At 34.4% G+C, this 21,436-nt stretch overlaps 2 protein-coding genes and 1 non-coding gene across 8 annotated transcripts; 1 reads left to right on the top strand and 2 right to left on the bottom strand.

Moving 5' to 3' along the window:
• Nucleotides 1–5,207: 5,207 nt before the first annotated feature.
• On the bottom strand, nt 5,208–9,808 carry LOC7477058 (two-component response regulator ARR11). 5 transcript variants are annotated; one of them, XM_024609705.2, is made up of 6 exons: nt 9,369–9,808; nt 8,505–8,604; nt 7,293–7,445; nt 6,760–7,146; nt 6,500–6,630; nt 5,208–6,368 (listed from the first exon to the last, which is right to left on the bottom strand). In XM_024609705.2, coding segments are annotated over exons 2-6 (1,566 nt in total). In that variant the 5' UTR covers nt 8,506–8,604; nt 9,369–9,808; the 3' UTR covers nt 5,208–5,474. The 5 variants fall into 5 exon arrangements, with proteins under 5 accessions (XP_024465473.1, XP_024465474.1, XP_024465472.1 ...); XM_024609706.2 differs by having other exon boundaries at nt 8,543–8,604; XM_024609704.2 differs by lacking the exon at nt 8,505–8,604.
• A 4,852-nt stretch (nt 9,809–14,660) lies between these two features.
• Nucleotides 14,661–17,498, bottom strand: LOC7460725 (E3 ubiquitin-protein ligase AIRP2). Of its 2 annotated transcripts, none has more exons than XM_052456152.1 (6): nt 16,990–17,498; nt 16,670–16,773; nt 16,051–16,225; nt 15,796–15,862; nt 15,465–15,696; nt 14,661–15,348 (listed from the first exon to the last, which is right to left on the bottom strand). In XM_052456152.1, exons 1-6 carry the CDS (start codon nt 17,080–17,082, stop codon nt 15,141–15,143), a joined length of 879 nt encoding a protein of 292 aa, XP_052312112.1. In that variant the 5' UTR covers nt 17,083–17,498; the 3' UTR covers nt 14,661–15,140. The 2 variants fall into 2 exon arrangements, with proteins under 2 accessions (XP_052312112.1, XP_052312113.1); XM_052456153.1 differs by having other exon boundaries at nt 16,051–16,213; nt 16,990–17,494.
• Nucleotides 17,499–21,077: 3,579 nt separating this feature from the next.
• On the top strand, nt 21,078–21,150 carry TRNAT-UGU (transfer RNA threonine (anticodon UGU)). Its single transcript has one exon. It is a non-coding gene; the product is annotated as a tRNA-Thr (tRNA).
• The last annotated feature ends 286 nt before the right edge of the window (nt 21,151–21,436 follow it).

Here is a 21,436-nt window from a genome sequence, read left to right as displayed (position 1 = left end):
TGCACCTTAGGAATCTCTAATATAACCACAATTAGGGTCACCATGACTATGATGACCTTGATGATCGAGTCATGAGACATATCAAGGTAGAAGCCTTGACTTTTAAGGGTCAACTTGACTCATGGATCTTTGATAGTTAGGTCTATAACATGGATCAATTCTTTTACTAGTATGATTTGTCTAAGAATATGAGGTAAGGTTTGTAAAAATAAAACTTAGTGGTATTGCTTAACTCTATTGGGAAAGTGTAAAAGAGTATTTGGCTAAGATAGATCAATCTCCTATTACTAATTGGGTTGAGATGAAAACTAAGTTACAAGAGAAATACATACTTCGTTCCTATAAGAAAAATCTCTTAGACCAATAGAATAACTTCAAGTAAGGAAGTAAGCCTACTAATAAATATATGATATAACTGATGAGTATAGGAAAAGGTGAATGGTTAGGAAGGATGAGATAATGACTCTAGATTTCTAAAAGACTTGAATGATGACCTTAAAAGAGAGATTATGCTTAGAGGTGTGTCCACCCTTAATGAAGCTTATACCCTAGTGCAAAACAACGAGTTGGTTATAAAAAGTCAGTGTACGAAATGTTAGGAAAACCGTAGTATCCCTTCTAGGTTCTAACCTGGTAATAATAGTTCTTTATTGGGTGCTCCACCCTGTAAACCTAATCCTATTGGTGCCGAGATACCTAGGGAAGACAATGGTAAGGGTATTCTTCATGAAGCATTTAAGATGACCTCAATGATTCAGTGTTTTAAGTATCAAGGTTTTGGTCATGTTTCCTCTAGTTGTCCTAATAAGGATTTGTTAATTAAGGATTAAGAGAATATGAGTGAGGAAGATAATTATGATGATAAAGTGTATGAACATAATCCCGATAATTTTCAAGACCTAGATGTTAAGGAGAATGAGACCTAGATGTCAAGGAGAATGAGTCCAACTTATTAGAATGTGTTAGATCAATATCTGCTCAGATCAAGAAAGACTTTGCAGGATAGGAGACAACCAGGTTAAGTGTAATTAGATGTGCCTTAACACAACCTAAAGGAATCGAGGATTGGAGGAGAAATGCTATCTTTTACACCTATATTAAATGTGGAGATAAATCCTGCAAGATCATTATAAATAGCGAAGATTGTATTGATACAATATCCTTTGGTAGCATATATCATTTAGGCTTAAAGTCTATCCCATAACCTAAACCATACAATGTGCTTTGAGTTAACAATACATCCACAACAATCAAGAAGATATATCCTTTTCCTATAAAGATCTTAGATTATCATGATGAGATTTGGCGTGATGTAATTTCTATGGATATAGGACATATCATTTTAGATAGGCCTTGGTTATATGATTTGAACATTACCATCTTTGAGTGATCAAATTCATATTCATTTGTTTTTTATGGTAAAAAGATTTAACTTACTAGATTACCACCAAAGCCTAATAATAGTAACAAGATGAAGGAAAAAGTGAAAAAGATGGGGCTCAACATAATAAGTCATAAGGAGTTTGACAAGGAGGTTTGTGTAAAGTATGTTGTGTTTGTTTTAGTGGCCAAAGAGGTTGTAGAAAAAATTATTCAAATAAACCACCTAAAGAGGTAAGGAAAGTGTTGAAAGAGTTTCTAGATGTCTTTCATTTTAAGCTACTTGATGTTTTACCTCTTTTGTGTGTGACATTCAACATGCTATAAATTTAGTTACTAGTGCCACATTGCCAAACTTTCCTTACTATAGGATGAACCATAATGAACATGTTAAATTATAAAGACAAGTATATGAATTGTTATAAAAGGCACTAGAGATTTTGAGCCCTTGTGCAGTACCTACCTTTTTAACACCTAAGAAAGATAGACCATGAAGAATATGTGTAGATAATTACATCTTCAACAAGATTATAATAAAATATCGTTTTCCAATTTCTCGACTGGGTTAAATGTTAGATATGATAGCAGATGCCTAAATTTTCTCTAAGACTAAGGATGAATTATATGAATGGTTAGTCATGTATTTTGGCCAAGTACTTTTATAAAAGTAATGACACAGGTGCTTAGGCTATTTATAGGAAAAATTATTGGTGGTGTATTTTGATGATATATTTATTTATAACAAAACGAAGGACGAACATTTAGATCACCTTATTCAAGCGTTCTTTCTTCAAGGATCGAATGATTTTCTTAGGGTTTATAATGTCACGTGAGGAAGTCTTTGTTGATCCCTAAAAAATCCAAATGATTGTAGATTGGTTTAAGTATAAGAATATTCATAAGGCTCGTAGTTTTCTTGGGTTTGCGATTTTCTATTATCATTTCATCAAGGAACTTAGCACCATCATATTATCTATTATGAATTATTTGAAACAAGGTGAGTTTCAATGGAGTAAAGGAGCTAATAAGACATTTGAGCAAGTTAAGAAGAAGATGACAAAGGCCCTAATAATGCATCTTCCTGACTTTACTAAGGTGTTTGAAGTAGAATATGATGCATCAGGGAAGTGGTATAGGTGGAGTGTTTAGTCAAGAACGTCACCCTATAGCTTACTTTAATGAGAAACTTAACGAGGCCAAACAAAAATACTTAATCTATGATAAAGAATTTTATATAGTAGATTAGACTTTGCGTTATTGGTCCTATTATTTGCTACCATATAAGTTTGTTCTTTACTTCGACCATGGAGCCCTTCACTATCTCAACTCCCAAAAGAAGCTCAATCACATGTATGGTTGTTGGGTTGGATATTTGTAAGTCTATTCATTTGTATTGAAACATAAATATAGAATGGAGAATAAGATGGTAGATGCCTTAAATCGCTGGGTAACACTATTATCCGTAATGAGTGTTGAAGTTACTAGATTTAAAAGAACTAAAAAGAAGTATGAATCTTGTCTAGAATTTGGAGAAATATGACTTTGAGAGATGAAAGTAACCATGTTGTAGATGGTTATTACCTTTAGGAAAGGTGTTTGTTTTAGGATAATAAGTTTTGTATCATGAAGACATCAATGCATGATTTTTTGATATGAGAGATTCATGCTGGAGGTCATTCAAGACACTTTGTAAGAAATAAAATAATTGAAAAGATAAGACATTAGTTCTTTCAGTCTAACTTAAAAAGAGATATAGTTAAGTTTGGAGGTCAATTTCGAACATGTCAACTAGTTAAGCATAGAAAACATAACACTGGTTTTTACACCCTGTTGCATGTCCCCACTTGCCCTTGACAAGATGTAAGTATGGATTTTATGTTTGGGCTTCCACATATTACAAAGAAGCATAATTTTATCTTTATGGTTGTTGATCGTTTCTCTAAAATGACCTTATTTTATCCCTTGTACTAAGACCCAAAGATGCTTCTAGAGTTGCGGAACTCTATTTTGATGAGATTGTCAAGTTGCATGGTCTTCTCAAAACCATAGTCTCAGATAGGGATGTTAGATTTATGACTTATTTCTGGAAAACCTTCGGCATATGGTGGGAACTAAGTTGAAGTTTTCTAGTGTTCACCACCCCCAACGTGATGGACAAATCAAGGTGGTTAATAGGAGTTCAGGTAACCTTTTGAGATGTCTAGTAAGTGATCATATTGGAAATTAAGATTTGGTTCTTCCTACAACCTAGTTTGTCTATAATAGCTTTGTTAATGGGTCGATAGACATGAGTCCCTTTGAAGTTGTACATGGTTACAAGTATGGTAAGCCTTTAGACCTTTTTCTCATGTCTCCTTATGTTAGGGTGTATGTGGGTCAATCAAGTCATTTATATGTAGAATTCAAGATTTGCATGTTGAGATCACTAAGCAGATTCAAGCAAGTAATGTACTATATAAACTTTGAGCTGATTTACATAGATGACACAATGAATTTAATGTTAGGGACTATGTTATGATACAGGTTAGACCCAAACGGTATCCTTCGAAAACTAATCGAAAATTGCATGCACGTAGTGCTGGACCATTCAAAGTGCTATAACAGGTTAGTTCAAATGCTTATGTTATTGATTTACTGCTTGATTTTGACATTAGCTGCATATTTAATATTGAGGATCTAGTTACATATCAAAAACCACATCTTATTACAAATAATCCCTTTGAAATGCCATTTAATTCCTCTCCTGATGATCTTATTGAAATCTCTACCCTTTTCATCCATCTTGACATCAACATAAAATGATATTATTGATGCTATTCTGGATAAACAAGTTGTTTTTACTAAGGATGATGGAGTTTAATGGTTTCTAGTTTGTTGGGTAGGCCAATCTAATTTAAATTGCATTTAGATTACTAGAGATATATTGCAGTAGATTGATCAAGATCTCTGGGAGTACCATTAAAGCCGTTTAGAGCTATACTTGATGGGGTCGAGTTTCTCCAACCTTAGGAGAGTTGGTGGGGACACTAGACTCACACCATATATTACATGAGTTTATAGATGGAGACGACGAAGGATGACCCAGATTGTTACTCTTTGCTTAGGAGACCGAACCTATTTGAGTCTATTTTATTGTTTTTGTTTTATTTATTTGAGTTATTTATATTAAATATTTTTTATTGATGAGATTTGCCCGATAGCTGAATATTTTAAGTTATGCTACTTATATATTAGTCGTTGAGTTTGTGAAACAGTTTTGATGAATAGAATAAAAATCACATATTAATCCTCCTCTAAATTGTCTCTTCCTCGTGGCTTTTATTTCCTTGCATCTTTTTTTTTTCTTTCCCTAGTTTTATTTTTATTTATTTATTGCCCCGAGTCACCTGCTATGTCAAACTACCACTATAAAATCTCTGTTTTTTTCTCAAATATTAGCTTTGCATAATGTGTTGCCTGGTTTCGCACTTGAGCAAAATTTTCTAGTGTTTGAATAGAGCTAAAATTCTAATAGAAACTGGCTATCTTCCTTTCCCTGTACTATTATTTCCTCTTTTTGTTTTTTGTTCATTTCTGCTGTATTTGACACAATTTCAATTAAAAACCTGCATAGACAGACCAGTCCATTTAGTACGTACAAAAGCAGTTGATTTTAGTTTAGCGGCGAAAGAAGTGTGCGCCACCACTGAACGAAGGGTTGGACCTTATCGGAGAGAGTTCTACAATGCCGTCAATTGAGTTAGCTCTACATTAATCAAGCAGAATGAGCATAGAATGGACACAGAGCCATTCCAGTTAAAGCATCAGAATGAGATGTGCGAAGATCATATTTCAACTTCCAGCAGCTAATAACATGTAATTACAAAATTTGCAAGGAATAAGAGAGTTGCAGCATGCAGCAGAGAGTAATGCAGGTACCAGCTGAGCCAGACATGAAAAGGGAACCTTATTATGCTTATACATGTTTCAACATGCAAGACCAGACCGATCGAAACTATAAGATCCCAACCCAGAGTTAGATTACCCCTCTAATATATTGGTACAGAAAAAGATAAGCCAGGTGATCCTTCATCATTTTAGGGAGACGGAGATCATCATATAAACAAGCTTTGATCTATTAGAGAATATTCTGTGGGGTCATAGAACTCATAGTCAAACCTCAGCCCATCATTCAAGTGTATCGGTACGTCTGTGAGAAGACTTGGGTCAAAATATTCCGGAACCTCTATGTTTTGGAGCCCGAGATTCATATAGTAATCACCTGGAACAAAACGTACTTGCAAGTCCTCATCCAAAGGAGCGAAAGGCGGCATTCCCAAATTTATGTTTTTTCTGGAAGATTCCACATCTGTAAGGCAATTCATATTCAAGCCTTGATTTTCCATACTAGAAGTGCTTGACACTTGATGATTTGTCGAGTTGGTCTTCGTTTGAAGAGGGATAGAGTCAACTGCATTTGCTGTTGAACTTACATGGCTGGCATTGCTGCCGTAGTCATTACGTGAAGGCTTAATTTTGACAGGGCAACCAATTTCTCTTTCTGTCAAGGAATGTGCAGAACTGATGGCTCGAGCAGGCTGTGGATAATCAGCTCGTGTAAGCTGCTTCTGACCAGGCATTGGTAGGTGGCTAAACCCATCATTAAAATGAGGTGCAAGGGGATGGCCAAATTCCATCTGTGAAATCCTGGGTTTACGAGGATTGGGAGCATCAACTGTTACGCCTCTTTTGGGTTCTGCCACAGGCGTTGTAACAAGTATCTTTCTATCACCATTGTGGCTTCTGGGATCCACATTGTGAAGAACCAAGCTACTGACAGAAAATCCGTAGCACCCATTTGAAACATCAGTTGGCTGCAAATTGATTGAATTCTGAGAGCCAAAACTTCCAGCAGAATCACTCAAAGGTGAGTCCGACTGCTTTATCATACCAACGGGATTGTTAAAATCGTTTCCTTTCTGCAATCTACTCAAATAGAGACGGTATTTCTGCATGGAAGAAAGCCTTTCCAGTGAGGAAGACGGTACTGCTCAAAAATCAAGAAAGCTCATAAAACATATTGAGTTTAAAAATGACAGAAACATGTTAATATTCCTCCATTGATTTTCTTGACTTATACCTGCAAATGGCTAGCGACATTTTCCCTTGTCAAACGCGGCACATTCATCAAGTCAAGTATTTTCTTTGGACCAACTTCTGCCAAACAGACATTACTTGTCATTGCTCTGTAGAAGCATGACAAAGATGTGGCTATATCATTGAAAACCACATACAGACAATTCAATGCTATCAAGTTTTAATAAATTATATGAACATTCATAATTCCTGAAATGATCCAATCACCAAATTTCTGAAATGAAACTTCGAATAAATACTTACTATCAAATCCTATCTGATTTACTGCTTTGACAAATTTCTGATGAAGTTCTACAGACCAAACTACTCTAGCTTTCTTTGCAGAAGTATTATCACCAATGTCTTTTTCATCGTGCTTGCTTTCGATATCTTTTCTTTTCTTTATCAAAGTAAGGTCTTCTCCACAGAGAAAATGGCCATCCTCATATAGATCTGATCCATTTCTAGTCATTTGAAAACTTTCGATCCCTTCGAGAATTTCAATATCTCTTACCTCGTGTATTTTCTTTCTGAATACATGCTGCCATATATTCCGGAGTTCTTTCATTCGTATAGGCTTAAGAAGATAATCACAAGCTCCGTGTTGGACACCTTTCATCACCCTGCTCGTCTCTCCATCAACAGACATCACTGTTAGGTGACAAGCACATCTAGTCAGAAGCCGAAGCAACATTCCATTATATATACAGTGCATGTAACGCATGCATACATGTATACATAAAATATAAAAGACTGGCTTTGAAATGAAATTCCTTAAGTAAAAGAAAGGAACCGACTAATTACGGGAAGATCCATCTCCAGTCCAACATGCTCTAACAGTTTGAAACCATCCATGTCAGGCATGTAGACGTCACTGATTACAATGTCATATCCACCTTTCCTCTCACGAAGTAGGTTCAAAGCATCTCTTGCCAAACCGCAGGTGGTCACTAAACAAAGCATTCCAAATGAAAATGTGAAACACTCCACATATGGTCAAAAGCCAAGAATCTTGCTATAGAATCAAATCCAGCATAAGAGAATGATATTTTCACTGAACAAGATAATACTGCGAGGATATGAAATACTAAAAAAGTAAGAAGAACATCATGATGTTAAAGGCATAAAAACCATAAACCAGGTTGACTTTAAGTGCTTAAGAACTTATAGGGAATTGCATTAATGAAGCATATCCTTCTAGATAGAATGAAAATGCCAGGGCACATTAATGCTAGCATGTAAAATGATTAGCTCAGCTTAGCATGTGTTTGGAACTGCAATGGAGGTGCTTTTCCACCCACTACACTTCCATTAAGTTTTTGGTAAGGGAAAAAAACAAAAGAAAAAGCAGCCACGGAAGTAGTTTACATGGCCAGAAATCAAAATTCGGAAATCGATGCTCATTAGTTCTGTGGTGAAACAAATTTCTTTTGTTAAATATCCTTAAAAATCTTGTAATTTCATACATTTTATATCTATTAATATTTGTGTTAATCGAATCATGATTTTTTCTTTTATCATTATTTTGGTCTTCAACACCAGAATCACTTTAAACAGCAAATATAATTGGCAACAACATTTGCTACAATGATAGCTATGACCAGAACCATCAACACATAAAAGCCAACAACGTTGCCAGACAGACAGACTATTCAATCTCATCACACTTGAGATTACTACAGCTGAGGTAATTAAATACCCTCAGAAGATAAAAATTAAACAAGTTGAGATGAGCTAATTCCTTGCCAAGTTGGTGCCGTTTCAATAGGTTTGGTGATACATTAACATTCCATCAAGAATCCAACACATTAATTCCTACCATTAACTGCTCCTTATAGTGCTACATATTGAAGAAGTTCGTTGAAATACGTTGTAGCAGATCAAAATGATTGTAGTTACTAATCATGCTGTCTCATAAAGTAAACAAATCTGCGCTAACCATCAATCATACTTGTGTTATCATCATCTAATGCCTAGAATAATAAAACTCCGTGGAGTTCAGACTCAACTTTTTGGAAGATATAATCATTGTCTCTGTGTATCATACTTTCATTAGTTTAGTTGGCAAGTGGAGCAAACATCAATAAACCTTCTAATTACTCTAACCAGCTGCAAAAAAGAAAAAGGACAAATCTGTAAAGAGTAGCACAACATCATTGATGAACTTGCATATTTCTGTTCAAAAAAGTAATTCCAGAGTTGAAATCTTGAAATCAAGAGAAGCAACAGATCACAGAAGAAGTGTGAGGATAAAAGCACTTTTTTTTTCTTTTTTTTCAAGAAGGAGAATAAAAGCACTTCCTAATCGACTCAAAGACAACTTTTAGCCTTTTATAGACTTTTAAGTCAAAATCCCACAAGTGAGCCAACCCCTTACAATTACTCCACTTTTGCAATAACATATGAGCCAGTCTACAGAGATGAAATTCACACATTCTAAATTTGGAACTTGAAATGCTTTCACTTAACAAATTGCTTCTGATTAGATTAGTTGAGGTGACATGAAGAATTCCTGGAAACAATTTACCCCAGAAATGCTTAAAAACAATAGAATAACCTTCCGTGCACAATTTAGCATGATCCCTTTAGTGGCATGTCACTTGCTCAACTTAAAAAACCAAAAAAAATTGCGAATTCTCCATGGACTAGCTTATAACAAAGAAAGTAAGATATCCCTTGAAAGAAAACACCAAATAACAGGAAATTAAGAAACATGGAGTAGAAGTCACCATCTGACAGAAATGAAACCATGGGAAGCAAAAATAAAACCCAGTTCACAAACAAACAGCAGTTTTTAAGTGAAAAAGAAACCGCAAGAAGCAACTAAGAAGAGCAGTACTAGCAAGAAACCGAGGTGGAAAATAGTTAATAACCTTCATAAGAGCATCTCTTGAGCATCTTTTCAAGGATTTTTAACCAGGTGGGATCATCATCGACAACGAGAACACGGAGACCAGCAGGAAACGAATCATTCCGGGGAGAGGAGAAACCATTCTCCATCATGGCAGGGACGGAAAAGGAGACGGAGAGACAGAGTCAGTACTATGAATGAGTGTGAGAATTAAGAGAGTAGAGTAGTAGCAGTCCTCAAGGAGAGAAACCTGTCTGGGTTTTTAAAGTGAAAACTGGGTTTGTTTGTTTGTTTGGGTTTTAAGAAGAGACAGAGAGAGACAGAGAGACATGCACTGTTGAGAAAGTTACGAAAAAGAAAGCACCCAACAGAATATTGTCTTTGGCGCCGGTTTAGGTTTCAGCTTAACGGTTCCTGTTGAGTTCTTAGCCACCTCAAGTTGCCTCCCTCCCTCCCTCCCTCTCTCTCTCTCTCTCTCTCTCTCTAAGCACTTTACAGGTTCTACACGAGAGAAATTATGAGGCATGATTGGTAGGAATTATATTTCGTATTCTCCTAACAAGAATTTATTATAAAAATAATTCATAAATTTCATATTTTTGTGGAGTATTGTTCTCGTATATTGGGTAATTTCTTAACATGCAAAATTATTTTATGAATAACTTTATTGTTAAGGAGAAATTAATTAAATGAAACACTTTTCTCTTTCGGCTTGACTTTGATCATTCATGGCAATAAAAGATGGAGGAAATTATGTTCATTTTGCAGCTCAAAATGGAAAAAAGTTTGGAATTAGCTGTGAGAAATCTAACGTAGAATTTACTTTTTAGTAAAGATATATAGAACCTGAGGTGGAATTAAAGAATGTTTGAATGGAAAAATAGGCATCTCAAGGAATTTTAAAAGTTAATCCAATTGGATTAACGATAATCTTCATTCCAATATATATATATATATATATAATCTGAACCAATAATTTCTTAATGAAATAATTAAGGGAAAGATTAATGTTGAGTAGAGGATAACAGGCATTTTGGAATTGCATTTCAAACAGTATTTAAAAATAAATTATTTTTTTAATTTAAAATTAATATTTATATATATATTTTTGAATTGTTTTAATATATTAATATTACAAATAACTTTTAAAAATAAAAAAAATATTATTTTAATACATTTTCAAATAAAATATACTTTAAAAAAACAGCAACTATCGTATTTTTTTTTATTAACATGGATGTCCGGATGAGCTTGAACGCACCTCAACTAATCTCTCGGGTCCTGAAGTTAACGAACATATAAGCCTACAGTGATCTTGAAGTTTATGAAATTCAAACTGGTGACTTCTAGACAGCAAATCTAAAAACTAACCAGTTAAGTTACACATTACATCTATATCACAACTATCGTATTTTTTTTTTTAGTTTAACGTGGGTGTCCGGGTCAGCTTACGCGCACCTCGATTAATCTCACGGGCCCTGAAGTTAACGACCATGTAAGCCTCCAGTGACCATCATATAAGCAACCACATGGCTCGAACCTGAAACTATAAAAAAAGCAAATTTTTTAATCCCAAACTTTCATCTATTGTATTTTTAGTCACCCCAGTAGCTGTTATCTCTCTGGTCTATATGTGAGGCTGGTCTCATGTGAGTTGGAGACTATCCGAGGTTTTGTTATATAACTTGAAGTTACCCTAACTTAGGTTAACATTAATTAATCCATCTATGCATCCTTGATCAGAATTTTAATAGTTGCGACTATCCACAGCCAATCTTAGTTGTGGGACATTTTAACCAAAAACAAAATTAAGATGAAGTGATGTTAATAAATTAAATTGGTGGAATCCTTCAGTAATTTCGATATTGGTGGAATTAAATTGGTGGAATCCACCAATAATTTCGATATTGATGGAAAGATTAATTGGATAGAATGGCTAATCACTTTTTTTCTTGTAATCTATTCTTATTGATGGAAAACATTACTAGTGGCGGGCATGTGTATTTATGATCTTTTTTAACCCCAAGTGTTAAACCCTAGCATTCCCTCAACCTTTTTTTTTTCTTAGAGGAATTGGTTTAATCTATCCTTATATATTAAGCTCAATTGTTAATATATCTCTGTAAATATAATTAAATCCAATTTATTCATATAATCATTATTGTTTTATTAATATTTTTATCAAGATTTATTGAAATGCTCATAAACTCAAACCGACCTAGTTTATAAAAAATAACTAGAAAAAATTATATTAAACTTGAGTTTCTCACATAAAAGTTTTGCATTAATTTAAATATAAAAACAAATTGAAAACTATTAAGCTTATAAAAATATATTGAAGACTAGACCTAAAATATAAATACAAGCCAAGTTAATCTCTCTCTCTCTCTCTCTCTCTCTCTCTCTCTCTCTCTCTCTCTCTCACACACACACACACACACACACACACACACACACACACACACATGAAAGGGAAAGAACTCTATATTAAATTATCAATGGTGGGAGAATGGAAACCTATGGAATATGGATTCTCAATAATTCTTATATATTAAAACATCCTTATGTGCATACATGCATGGTTGTGTAAGGTTCTGTAATATTTTAGTCCAAAGGGTACACAATCATATGACCCAGCAAGAACCAGAAGTGTTGGAGCTCAACGAGCTGCATTCAACAAGCTTTAAACATGCAAATTCCAATGACTAAGTGGCACGAACTCCTCCTCTCAATGTCAAGCTGGAAATCTCTCATCTTTCGAGCTAGCACTGGCTGCTGTCACGCATGTATTGGGTCGTTTTTTCCACGCTTTGATGATGTGTTGAGCTTGAAAACCTAGCTAGAAGTGGGAATCCAACGTAATTTCTACCTAGCTCTAGCTATGAGATCAAAGTTTTTTCAGCGCACCAGTTTTGCTCACGTCTTTTTCTTCTATCTCCTGCGTTGTTTGTGATGGTGGAACGCACAGCACTCAACGCAACGGGATTTATAAGCCTTCCACAGAGTAATTGAGCTTCTTTCTGCTGATGGTTTTCGCCAAGTAATGTAAACAAATACCAACATGACATGCAGGCTCGTGACCTAAGCACTCTCACGTAAAAGGAAAACGTTTCAAGAGCTCACTAACCGTTGATTCGCATGATTAATTTCTTATTATAGCTGGATATATAGAATGATGCTCAATCGTTCATGGTGTGATTGTGATGTGAAAGGAATTAATGGCAATCGGTATCTTAATCTAGAGCTAGATGTCGTTGATTGAGGCCACGATAGCAACTTACGAAAAGCAAGAGATTTTGAGGCCACAATTAGTAGTGCCATTTGCTCCAAACTTGGTGCTGATAAAAAGAGGGCATCTCATCATTAATTAATCACCGTTTTAGCACCAATAATCAATCACTTAAGCCCTCTAATTAGCAATTAGAAGTTGATCACCAGCCACTTGCGCTTTTCTTCAAGCTGAAACACATACCAAAGTACTGATTTGTAAGTACATCTCGAACCCCATTAGTGGGTCTAACGTCTTTTCTTTTAACCTTAGACCAATCTTAGAGTAATTTGCTGGTTATTCTCTTAGGTTAATGATTTTATATAGGTGATTAAGAAAGCTCTCGACAATCAATGCTTAATTAAAGATTATTTACCTTTTGAGAGTGGGGTAGGAAAGGATTTTAAAAGGAAGAGGAAAACTCTAAAAGGAAATGCCCACTACCAATTACTTTATTTGAGAGAGAATTATATACTAAAAAAGAGGGTAAGCAACAAATAGGGAATTTCTCTTAAGTGGGGTGTTGCTTTTTATTTGTTTAATTAAAAGTTTAGAATATAACTCTCCCCTTAATTCCCTCCTATGATGCTTAAATCTTATATCTTTTTATTCTTTGAACTTTATGCATTCATTATTTTTCTCACTATCTAATCTTCTAATTACCTGCTGGGAGATGCTAAATAAATAATGGAATGAACAATGTGTTCGAAAATATGCCCTAATCTAGTTTTTGACGCGGCTAATGAAGTGCCTAAGCATGGGTTTTATTCTAATAGTTTGGTAGCTTCTGCTTTTAAGTGTGTTTTACCTAAAAAGATATCAAATCGTACTTTTTAGTGTTTTTTTATAGTTTTAATGTACTAATATTAAAAAATTAAAAAAAATCATGTATCACAATATCCTATATAAAAATACCTCTAGTTTTTTGTGCAGATAATGAAGTGCGGGGGGGTTTTGTGGCACCATTGTCTTTGTAAGTTTTTGGTTTTACAAGTTCATGTAAAACTAAAGTAACCTATTCAACCTCGTGATGCTAAATATTAAAATAAAATTAACAACTCAAAAGTTATTACAATAGTAGTTGGATTCATCATTAGATTCTACATTAAAATAATGTCTCACGATTTTATTTTATTTTTTCTATTTTATCATTGTGTTTGAGCAAGCTTGACATTATCCCAAGGCATGGTCTTGTTGTGAAAGAATAATGAAATCGAGCTTCTGTTTTGCAAGTGATATTCGGCGCCCGTGATTATCACCCCTAATCCTATTTTTTGCCACCAGTTTTGGGTCCAAGACACTGGACCTGGAGCGTGGTGTGTGAGATGGAGCTGATTTCAGATTCACCGGACAGATTGGATTACGATAACTAGGCCAAACGGGCCACCTCCCTGTTGGATACGATACAGCCCCATCACTGCAGGAAGGTTAAGCAGTAATTCTCAGAATAATAATAATGACTTCCATATATAAGAAGTAATTGTATTCTTCTAGTTAAGGAGATTAAGTTCAAGCGCACATGCCCTTGATAATTTCAGTTCATAATTTGGATATACTTAACAACTGGATTCGAGATCATTTGGAGAATCTCAACTAAGTTCTCTGTTAATACATTATCTTTAGGGAAGATAAACGAGATTATGTTCCTAAGCAAAAGTGAGAGGAAACGATACCAAAGGAGAAAAACCTGAAGCCCGACTGGTGATTGCAGGAAAAAGCTAAGGAAGTTGATGCTGATCGCAGCAGAAACTTTGAGAATGCTGTGTTTTTCTTTGACCCCCTCCTTGCAAAACCATGAAGAATTGGAAATAGATATCGTTAATTACTACTTTCCCTATACAATTTCTCACCTGCCGTCCTTCAAACAGCAGTTTCAGAATAGTCACCTCCTTGAAACGTCTGCTATCTGAGTGATGTTAAGATGAGAATATAATATTTTGATGGGTTTAAATTAAGTTGCCTCCTATTTAAAACCAGCCATGGAAAGTTTCAGCTGTCACAAACAGGTTGAACCACAGAAAAGACATGAACAGGCAGGCCCGTTGATTATTTAAGCAATCTCATGATAGCAAGGAACATGTCATATATCATATATTTGATCCATGATGTTTGCCGTACTAACACAGCGTGGTAAACATAGGCCAAGTACTCACACAAGCAATAAGTTTCTATGCTTCTTCATTTCCAACACTCAGGTTCCAAAAAGCTGAGTTGAATGCCATGCTTATCTTTTCTATTCGTATTTACTAATTACATGCATTGCTCATCCCATATACATGCAGGGATTAACCTTTCATGTTGTGGCGCCGCCGATGATGTTTCTTGAGTTCTCACATCACCTGCTAGCCACCTGATTCATAACTCATGGGGAAGTATCCAGCAATTTAGTTGATCACATACAGCTACCACTGAAACGTCATTTTTAACCAGCCACATGGTGGATGAAATCGAACTACTCCATCGTATACTAGTATGTACAATAATGGCTGGCAGTCTGTATGATTCACTGCATTCTTTTTCTACAAATCAGATCATGTAATCAAACAGAATCGCTTGAGTCTCAGGCACTAGAATAGGCAGGTTGTCCATGTAAAGGTAGAAACGCCTTAGATTCTCCCCGGCAAGAGCAACTGTATCGATAACATCATCATTACTAATGAGAACCCATAAATCTGTACAGCTCATTCTCTTTAGGCTGCCACGGCAAAAAGGGCAGGACTGAGATCTCACATTCCTGTCCAAATTTGATTACATTACTTCGCAGATACAAGAATCAGAAAGTGCAGCTCCTAATCGTTATGCTAAGAAGCAACCTACAAGAAGTAAATGAATAATTGCAAACTGACTTACCAGTCATGGAAGCAGCTGATGCACAAGGAGTGCCCACAGTTGGGCAATACCATCTTTGCACTATTTTCCATGCATATCCCACACTCTTCGTCTCTCTCAAAATCGCTTTCAGATAGCTTCCTCTGGTCTTCCATTCTCTTTCTGCTCAAAACATCAGTGCTGCTTCTCTTATGGTTATCTTCCACTTCAATAAACTCACCTTCAAGCTGTCTCAGAGAAGGGTATATGATAGCTGAAAGGATAGGTGAATTGAAAGCGCTCAGAGGTCAAACAAGAAAGAAGAGAAGATGGACAATAAGCCAATAGCGAAAGGTCCTTGAAATGTACATACCATAAAATTCCCTTAAACTGGCCTTTTTTTCTTTGGAGGACAACGATGGCATTCCATCAACATATACCTAGATAAAAATGAACTTAATTCGAGTGTTTTAAAGCTACTAAAAAAGAAGGAGAAAATGAAAGAGAAAAAAAAAACCCTCAGAACTGCATTTCAACAAACAACCCTCTAATTAAGCCCTCTAATCTCTTCCAAAAATAATACTCAGAAGGAGTGATTAAGTATAAGCTGAACCAAACACCAACCTACCTTATATACAAGTATGTGGAGAAGGCCTAAATAACTAGGGAGGGCATCTGTACAACTATAGTCCATCCATTCCACCAAAAACAAGATGAAGGGGGCAAAGGAGCTATATGACAACCTCATTTGCACACAATTCGCACCACAATCTCCTGGGAGAGCAGCCGCCCTGCAAAAACCCCTATCAAACCTCAATTTAATGAACCCTTAACAGTTCACAACAAGCATAGAAAAGGAATATTACATGAAGAATAAATGCAAACTAGAAAAATGATCAAAGTCAAACTTTGTGTCTAAACGAATCCCGAAAAGAAAATAAGAACCACAATGTATTAGAAAATAAGAAACATTGTTAAAGGATATGCCCCATTTCCAATTACAGCACTTGTAACCAAATTAGAAAAGCACAGGCGAAAGACACATATCATCCATCATAACCCAATTTCATATTCAAATTCACCAACTCTATCTTTGTTGTGACAGATTTCTAGCCCACATACCTCAACTGAACAGAAGAAGGCAATCACACAAGTCCAGGAAAGTAAAGCAGGGTTCTTTACCAATTACTGATAAAATATCAAAATCAGCATAGGAGTAAGGGAATGAATAAAATTGTAAGCCTTACATCGCATTGGCATGTTGTATATCAGCTTCAAGAACTTTGAGAGATTCTCTAAAGGATGATTTACTGGGCTGTTTTTGCCACATTTGGTTCTCTTCTTTTGACTCCTGAGAAGGGGGAGAGAGAAAGAGTGGAAGGATGAGAAAAGGATGTCTTTTGAGGAAGTTGGTATGGCTTCGTTCTGTTGAGGGAATGTTGGAACTTGGAAGGGAAAGAAGGATAAAAGAAGATGGAGACTCTTAGAGAGAGAGAGAGAGAGAGAGAGAGGGAGGCATTGCTTAGTGATCAAACCTCTTCCACAGTTGAAGAAAAGAAAGAGATACCTTGTCTGTCTGTCCAATGTATCTTTCCTTTCCTTTGCATTCATTATTTTTCTGTAACAAATATAAATCAAAACTTGGGCTAAGGTATCTCATCTTGTTGTTGATGTTGACTTTCCTCCCTCCTTATCCTCTTCAATTAAACACCTTTGTTCTTGGAAAAATTCTATAAAAATAATCTTCTCAATTTCTCAATCGTGTCATGTAGGGAAAGTAATTTGGGAGGGAAGGTTCCCTCCAAGGGTGAAAGAGAAGAATTATAGTTTAATAGCGTGGAGGTAAAGAACACATCAAATGATGAAACAATTAATAAAAACTGGACGAAAAATACTTGATTAGTGGTTTTAAAAAAGTTGATATACTCAAATGACAAAAAAAGGAGAGAAATACTAAATATGAGTGTACTTGTAATACATTTATCCCAATGTTAAATTACCAATCCGAAATTAGAATTTTTTTCACAACTTTTCTTTCCTGCCGGGGGTGTTCTTGGTTATATAATTTAGATATAGTTTATTTTTGTGTTTTAAAAATATTTTTAAATTTTTATTTATTTGTTTATTTGTTTTAAATTAATATTTTTTTGATTTTTTTAAATTATTTTGATATACAAATGTCAAAAATAAATTTTAAAAAATTAAAAATATATTATTTTGATATATTTTCAAAAACAAAATATTTTAAAAATAATTACTACCACACTCTTAAATATTCTATAAATTCAAGCTCAAATTATGATTTTGACATATGTGCAAACTTCAACCTTAAAATAAGTGAACAATATACTGTTTCGTGTTATAGTGATGATTATTTTAAAATAAAATTAATTAAAATAATATTTTTTTATATTATCACATTAAAACTATAAAAAAAAAAAAAATTATCACTCAAAAACAAACATAGGTATATTTACGCACTTCGTGTATATTTTATAGATTCACCCTCGAAGTGAATTTCGAGGCTGCCATTATCCCCTTTTCTTTTCTTTTTTTTGTTGTTATTGCCACTCAACAAATTTATAAATTGAAAAAAATAAACTTTTCATGTAACTTTTTAATTCTTCGATATTGAATATTCCAATCAAAGTATAAAAAACATAAAGTGAGAATAATATTTTTCATGTTCAGTTTTCATACTAACCTCGACTGTATTTTTAGGAACCCAAGAATCCTTTCGTTAGTTAATAATGTCTGGAGAAAGATGGTTCATCATGCGTAACGTAAAAATAAAGCAATAGGAGGAACATCCTCTATAAAATCACACTCCTCCCTGTAAGTTTTAGCAAAAGACGCCAAACAATTTGCAAATTGATTGCTATTTCTTAAGATTAACCCTAAAGTTGTGTACCTGAAAAGATTGGGTTAAGGAAGCTAATATCATCACAGGAATTGCCCAACTCGTGCCTGCATTATAAAGCTTGGCTGAGCAGTGGATGATCAGATTCAACTATCAGGCTAGTGAAGCCCGATGAGACAGCTAGTTGCAGACCGAAGACCGTTCTCATTGCTTCTCCAACAACCAGATTGTTGAACCTCCCCATGGATGTATTTATGAGCACTTGACGAAACCTGGCCCTCTGAATCACGGAAGCTAAGTTTCATGGCGGCGGTGTTGATGGTGATAATAGCCGAGAATCCTGTCAAAGCTGTTCATCTGGGATCTTATACATTTTGGGTTTTTTTTTTTAGCCATTTGAAAAGTTATCCGGATTGTGACCTGGCGAATCATGATTTGATAAATAATTTTTAATTTTTTTAAAATAACGTTGTTTTATTAAAAAAAGAAAAACGACCCCAACTCATGATTCTGTATTTTTTATTTAATATTTATGTGCTTTGAAAAAGTCTAAATATATAAATATATAAACGAGTCTTTTTGGAAGTGCTTTTCAAAAGCGTTTCTGAAAAAATTTAAATTTTGTTTTTTGAAATAATATGTTTTTGATGTTTTCAAATCATTTTGATGTGTTGATCTCAAAAATAATTTTTAAAAAATAAAAAAAATATTATTGACACACTTTTCTCAGTGAAAAGCACTTTGAAAAGCAACCACAACCACACTTCCAAACACCCTCTTAACATACTTGGGTTCAGCTATAAGTTCAGCCCAAGTTATTATAGGTCTGGCAGGACATTAAACCTATTTTTTTCTAGATTTAGCTACACGTCAAACTCAATTAAACTTGAAAATCCATCTTAGAGTTCTATCTTCAAATTAGTTATATGAGATATTCATATCATAGATAATTATCCTCCAACATCTATAGAATTATAAAAGATCTCTCAAAACATCTACCATATTTTTTATCTGACTAATGATATGTAATAAAGATCCTTTTTTTAGTGGGCTCTATCGTGGAAAAGTCAATTTTTTTTTTCACCCTCAATCATAAATGAAATTTCCATAAAAAATTACATAGAGATGCTTTTGATAAATAAAATTTATCTTATCCTTCTTATTTCTAATTATCAAGAATTTGAACCAAAAATGGAGGATCGAATAAGAATTTTAAAATTTTTATTTGATGCAATTATAGTGGATTCCAAGAATAAAAAAATTGTAAAAAAATCTACAGAAATAAAAAAAGAAATAAGTAAACAAATTCCTCGATGGTTGAAAGGTTCTATACATCTGCCCCTTTTCAACGCATTTCTTTAGACAAAGACTCCGTTTTTTTCTTTTTTCGGATGGTAAATATTTCTCAGAACATGGAGTGTGAATCAAACCCATGTTTGAATTGAAATTGAGATACTGATGCAAGTTCTTCCCTTCTGAATCAGATAGATTAATATCCAAAAGAGGTTGACAATAAGTTCTTTCAAAATTGAATATTTGTCCTTATAGCTTCCTTGTTCGTAGACAAAGCTGATTCGGAATTGTCTTTCATTTCAAGGCTTGTATCCATGCGCTTCATATTCGCTTAGAGTTCGCTCCAAGAAATATAGCCATCCCTACCCCCTCACGTCAATCCCACGAGCCTCTTATCCATTCTTATTCGATCATAACGGAGGGTGAGCAAGTCAAAATAGAAAAACTCACATTGGGTTTAGGGATTAATGATATGCTCAATTCTGATTGAATTCCATGTATCAGAATGGAATATGGGATGTAAAACAATGTATATATACCTCTCCTTGTTTTCATATATTTCATATACTAGATTAGATATGCTATGGGATATATATGACAAATGGACATTTACCGAATTTTTAATCGTGGACATATATGTATCCTTATCATACTAAACCGACTAGCATTATTGGTATCAAACCAATAGCGATTTATACAAGCTAAATCTTCTAAGGGTTATACTTTACTTTAACTTTCTTTTTTCTGGAATTTTAACTTTAACAGAAGGATTCCTTTACTTGACTAATGCAACGCAGTCAACTCTATTTGTTAGAACAACTTCCATTGAGTCTCTGCACATATCCTTTTGTATTCTTATTCTGTCTTTATGAACCTTTGTTTGTTTTTTTGTTTGTTTTCGAAAAATAGAATTTGGCTCAGGATTGCCCTTTTTTTTCCGGGGTTTCTCTGAATTTGAAAGTTATCACTTAGTAAGTTTCCATACCAAGGCTCAATCCAATTAAGTCCGTAACGTCTACCAATTTCGCCATATCCCCTCTTTGTTTTGTGTTTTGAGATTCAGATCTTATTATTATGTTATTATGTCATTCCCTTTTTTCATTCATTTTTATTCTACTGGAACTGTTAAAGTCATTAGATACCGATTCCTATATTCCTAAAAAAGTGTTTCCTCTATATTTTAATATTTTATTTGATTTCTTGTCTAGCCTCTTTCATATCTATTTTGGACCCCTATTTGGTCTAATCAGAAATCATTCTATCATTTATGTATCCGCAATTCAATATAGATGCATATATACCACATTTATTCTATATGTTTTTCTTCGAATCATTTTTCTTGTGCAATTTTGAATACTCGAACGATCAATTCTTTTTTTTTTATTCAATTCATTTTTCTATATTCATTTAATTTAATTATGAATTACTACGAATGAAAAGTGAATAGCTAAGGTTCCAGTAGTTTACTAAATTCCTGTGCATGTACAATTTCTGTTATGTGAGCCCGCTTAGCTCAGAGGTTAGAGCATCGCATTTGTAATGCGATGGTCATCGGTTCGATTCCGATAGCTGGCTTTTTTTTCTATATTCTATATACATTCTTTGTGTATATACAATTAAGTCTGGTAAATCAAAAGGTAATCTCTCACATTCTGCTAGGGAAGAAATGAAAAAAATGATAAATCCTATAGGTTGACGCCACAAATTTCATCCCCCCAAACCATATTTTGATTGTGCCTCAACTATATCAACTGTACTTGAACTGTTAGATAATCATAGTCGGTGATGACATCACTGTTCCCATCGCTATTACAGAACCATACATGAGATTTTCACCTCATATGGCTCCTCGAAGGCCATA

Source organism: Populus trichocarpa, chromosome 10, assembly GCF_000002775.5.
Source record: "Populus trichocarpa isolate Nisqually-1 chromosome 10, P.trichocarpa_v4.1, whole genome shotgun sequence".
NCBI lineage: Eukaryota > Viridiplantae > Streptophyta > Magnoliopsida > Malpighiales > Salicaceae > Populus > Populus trichocarpa.
The sequence above is the reverse complement of the archived record's forward strand: the minus strand, read 5'-3'. Positions and strand labels throughout refer to the sequence as shown.

What these genes read in the sequence shown, in the direction of transcription:
- LOC7460725 (XM_052456152.1), bottom strand. Translation starts at nt 17,082, where the DNA reads ATGAGATACCTTAGCCCAAGTTTTGATTTATATTTGTTACAGAAAAAT. An exon ending in ACATTGGACAGACAGACAAG is followed by an intron (nt 16,774 to 16,989) that starts GTATCTCTTTCT and finishes CCCCCTTCTCAG; the next exon opens with GAGTCAAAAGAAGAGAACCA. An exon ending in TCCACATACTTGTATATAAG is followed by an intron (nt 15,863 to 16,050) that starts GTAGGTTGGTGT and finishes ATTTTTATCTAG; the next exon opens with GTATATGTTGATGGAATGCC.
- LOC7477058 (XM_024609704.2), bottom strand. Translation starts at nt 9,498, where the DNA reads ATGATGGAGAATGGTTTCTCCTCTCCCCGGAATGATTCGTTTCCTGCT. An exon ending in CAAGAGATGCTCTTATGAAG is followed by an intron (nt 7,446 to 9,368) that starts GTTATTAACTAT and finishes TGCTTTGTTTAG; the next exon opens with TGACCACCTGCGGTTTGGCA. An exon ending in GATGGATCTTCCCGTAATTA is followed by an intron (nt 7,147 to 7,292) that starts GTCGGTTCCTTT and finishes GTCACCTAACAG; the next exon opens with TGATGTCTGTTGATGGAGAG.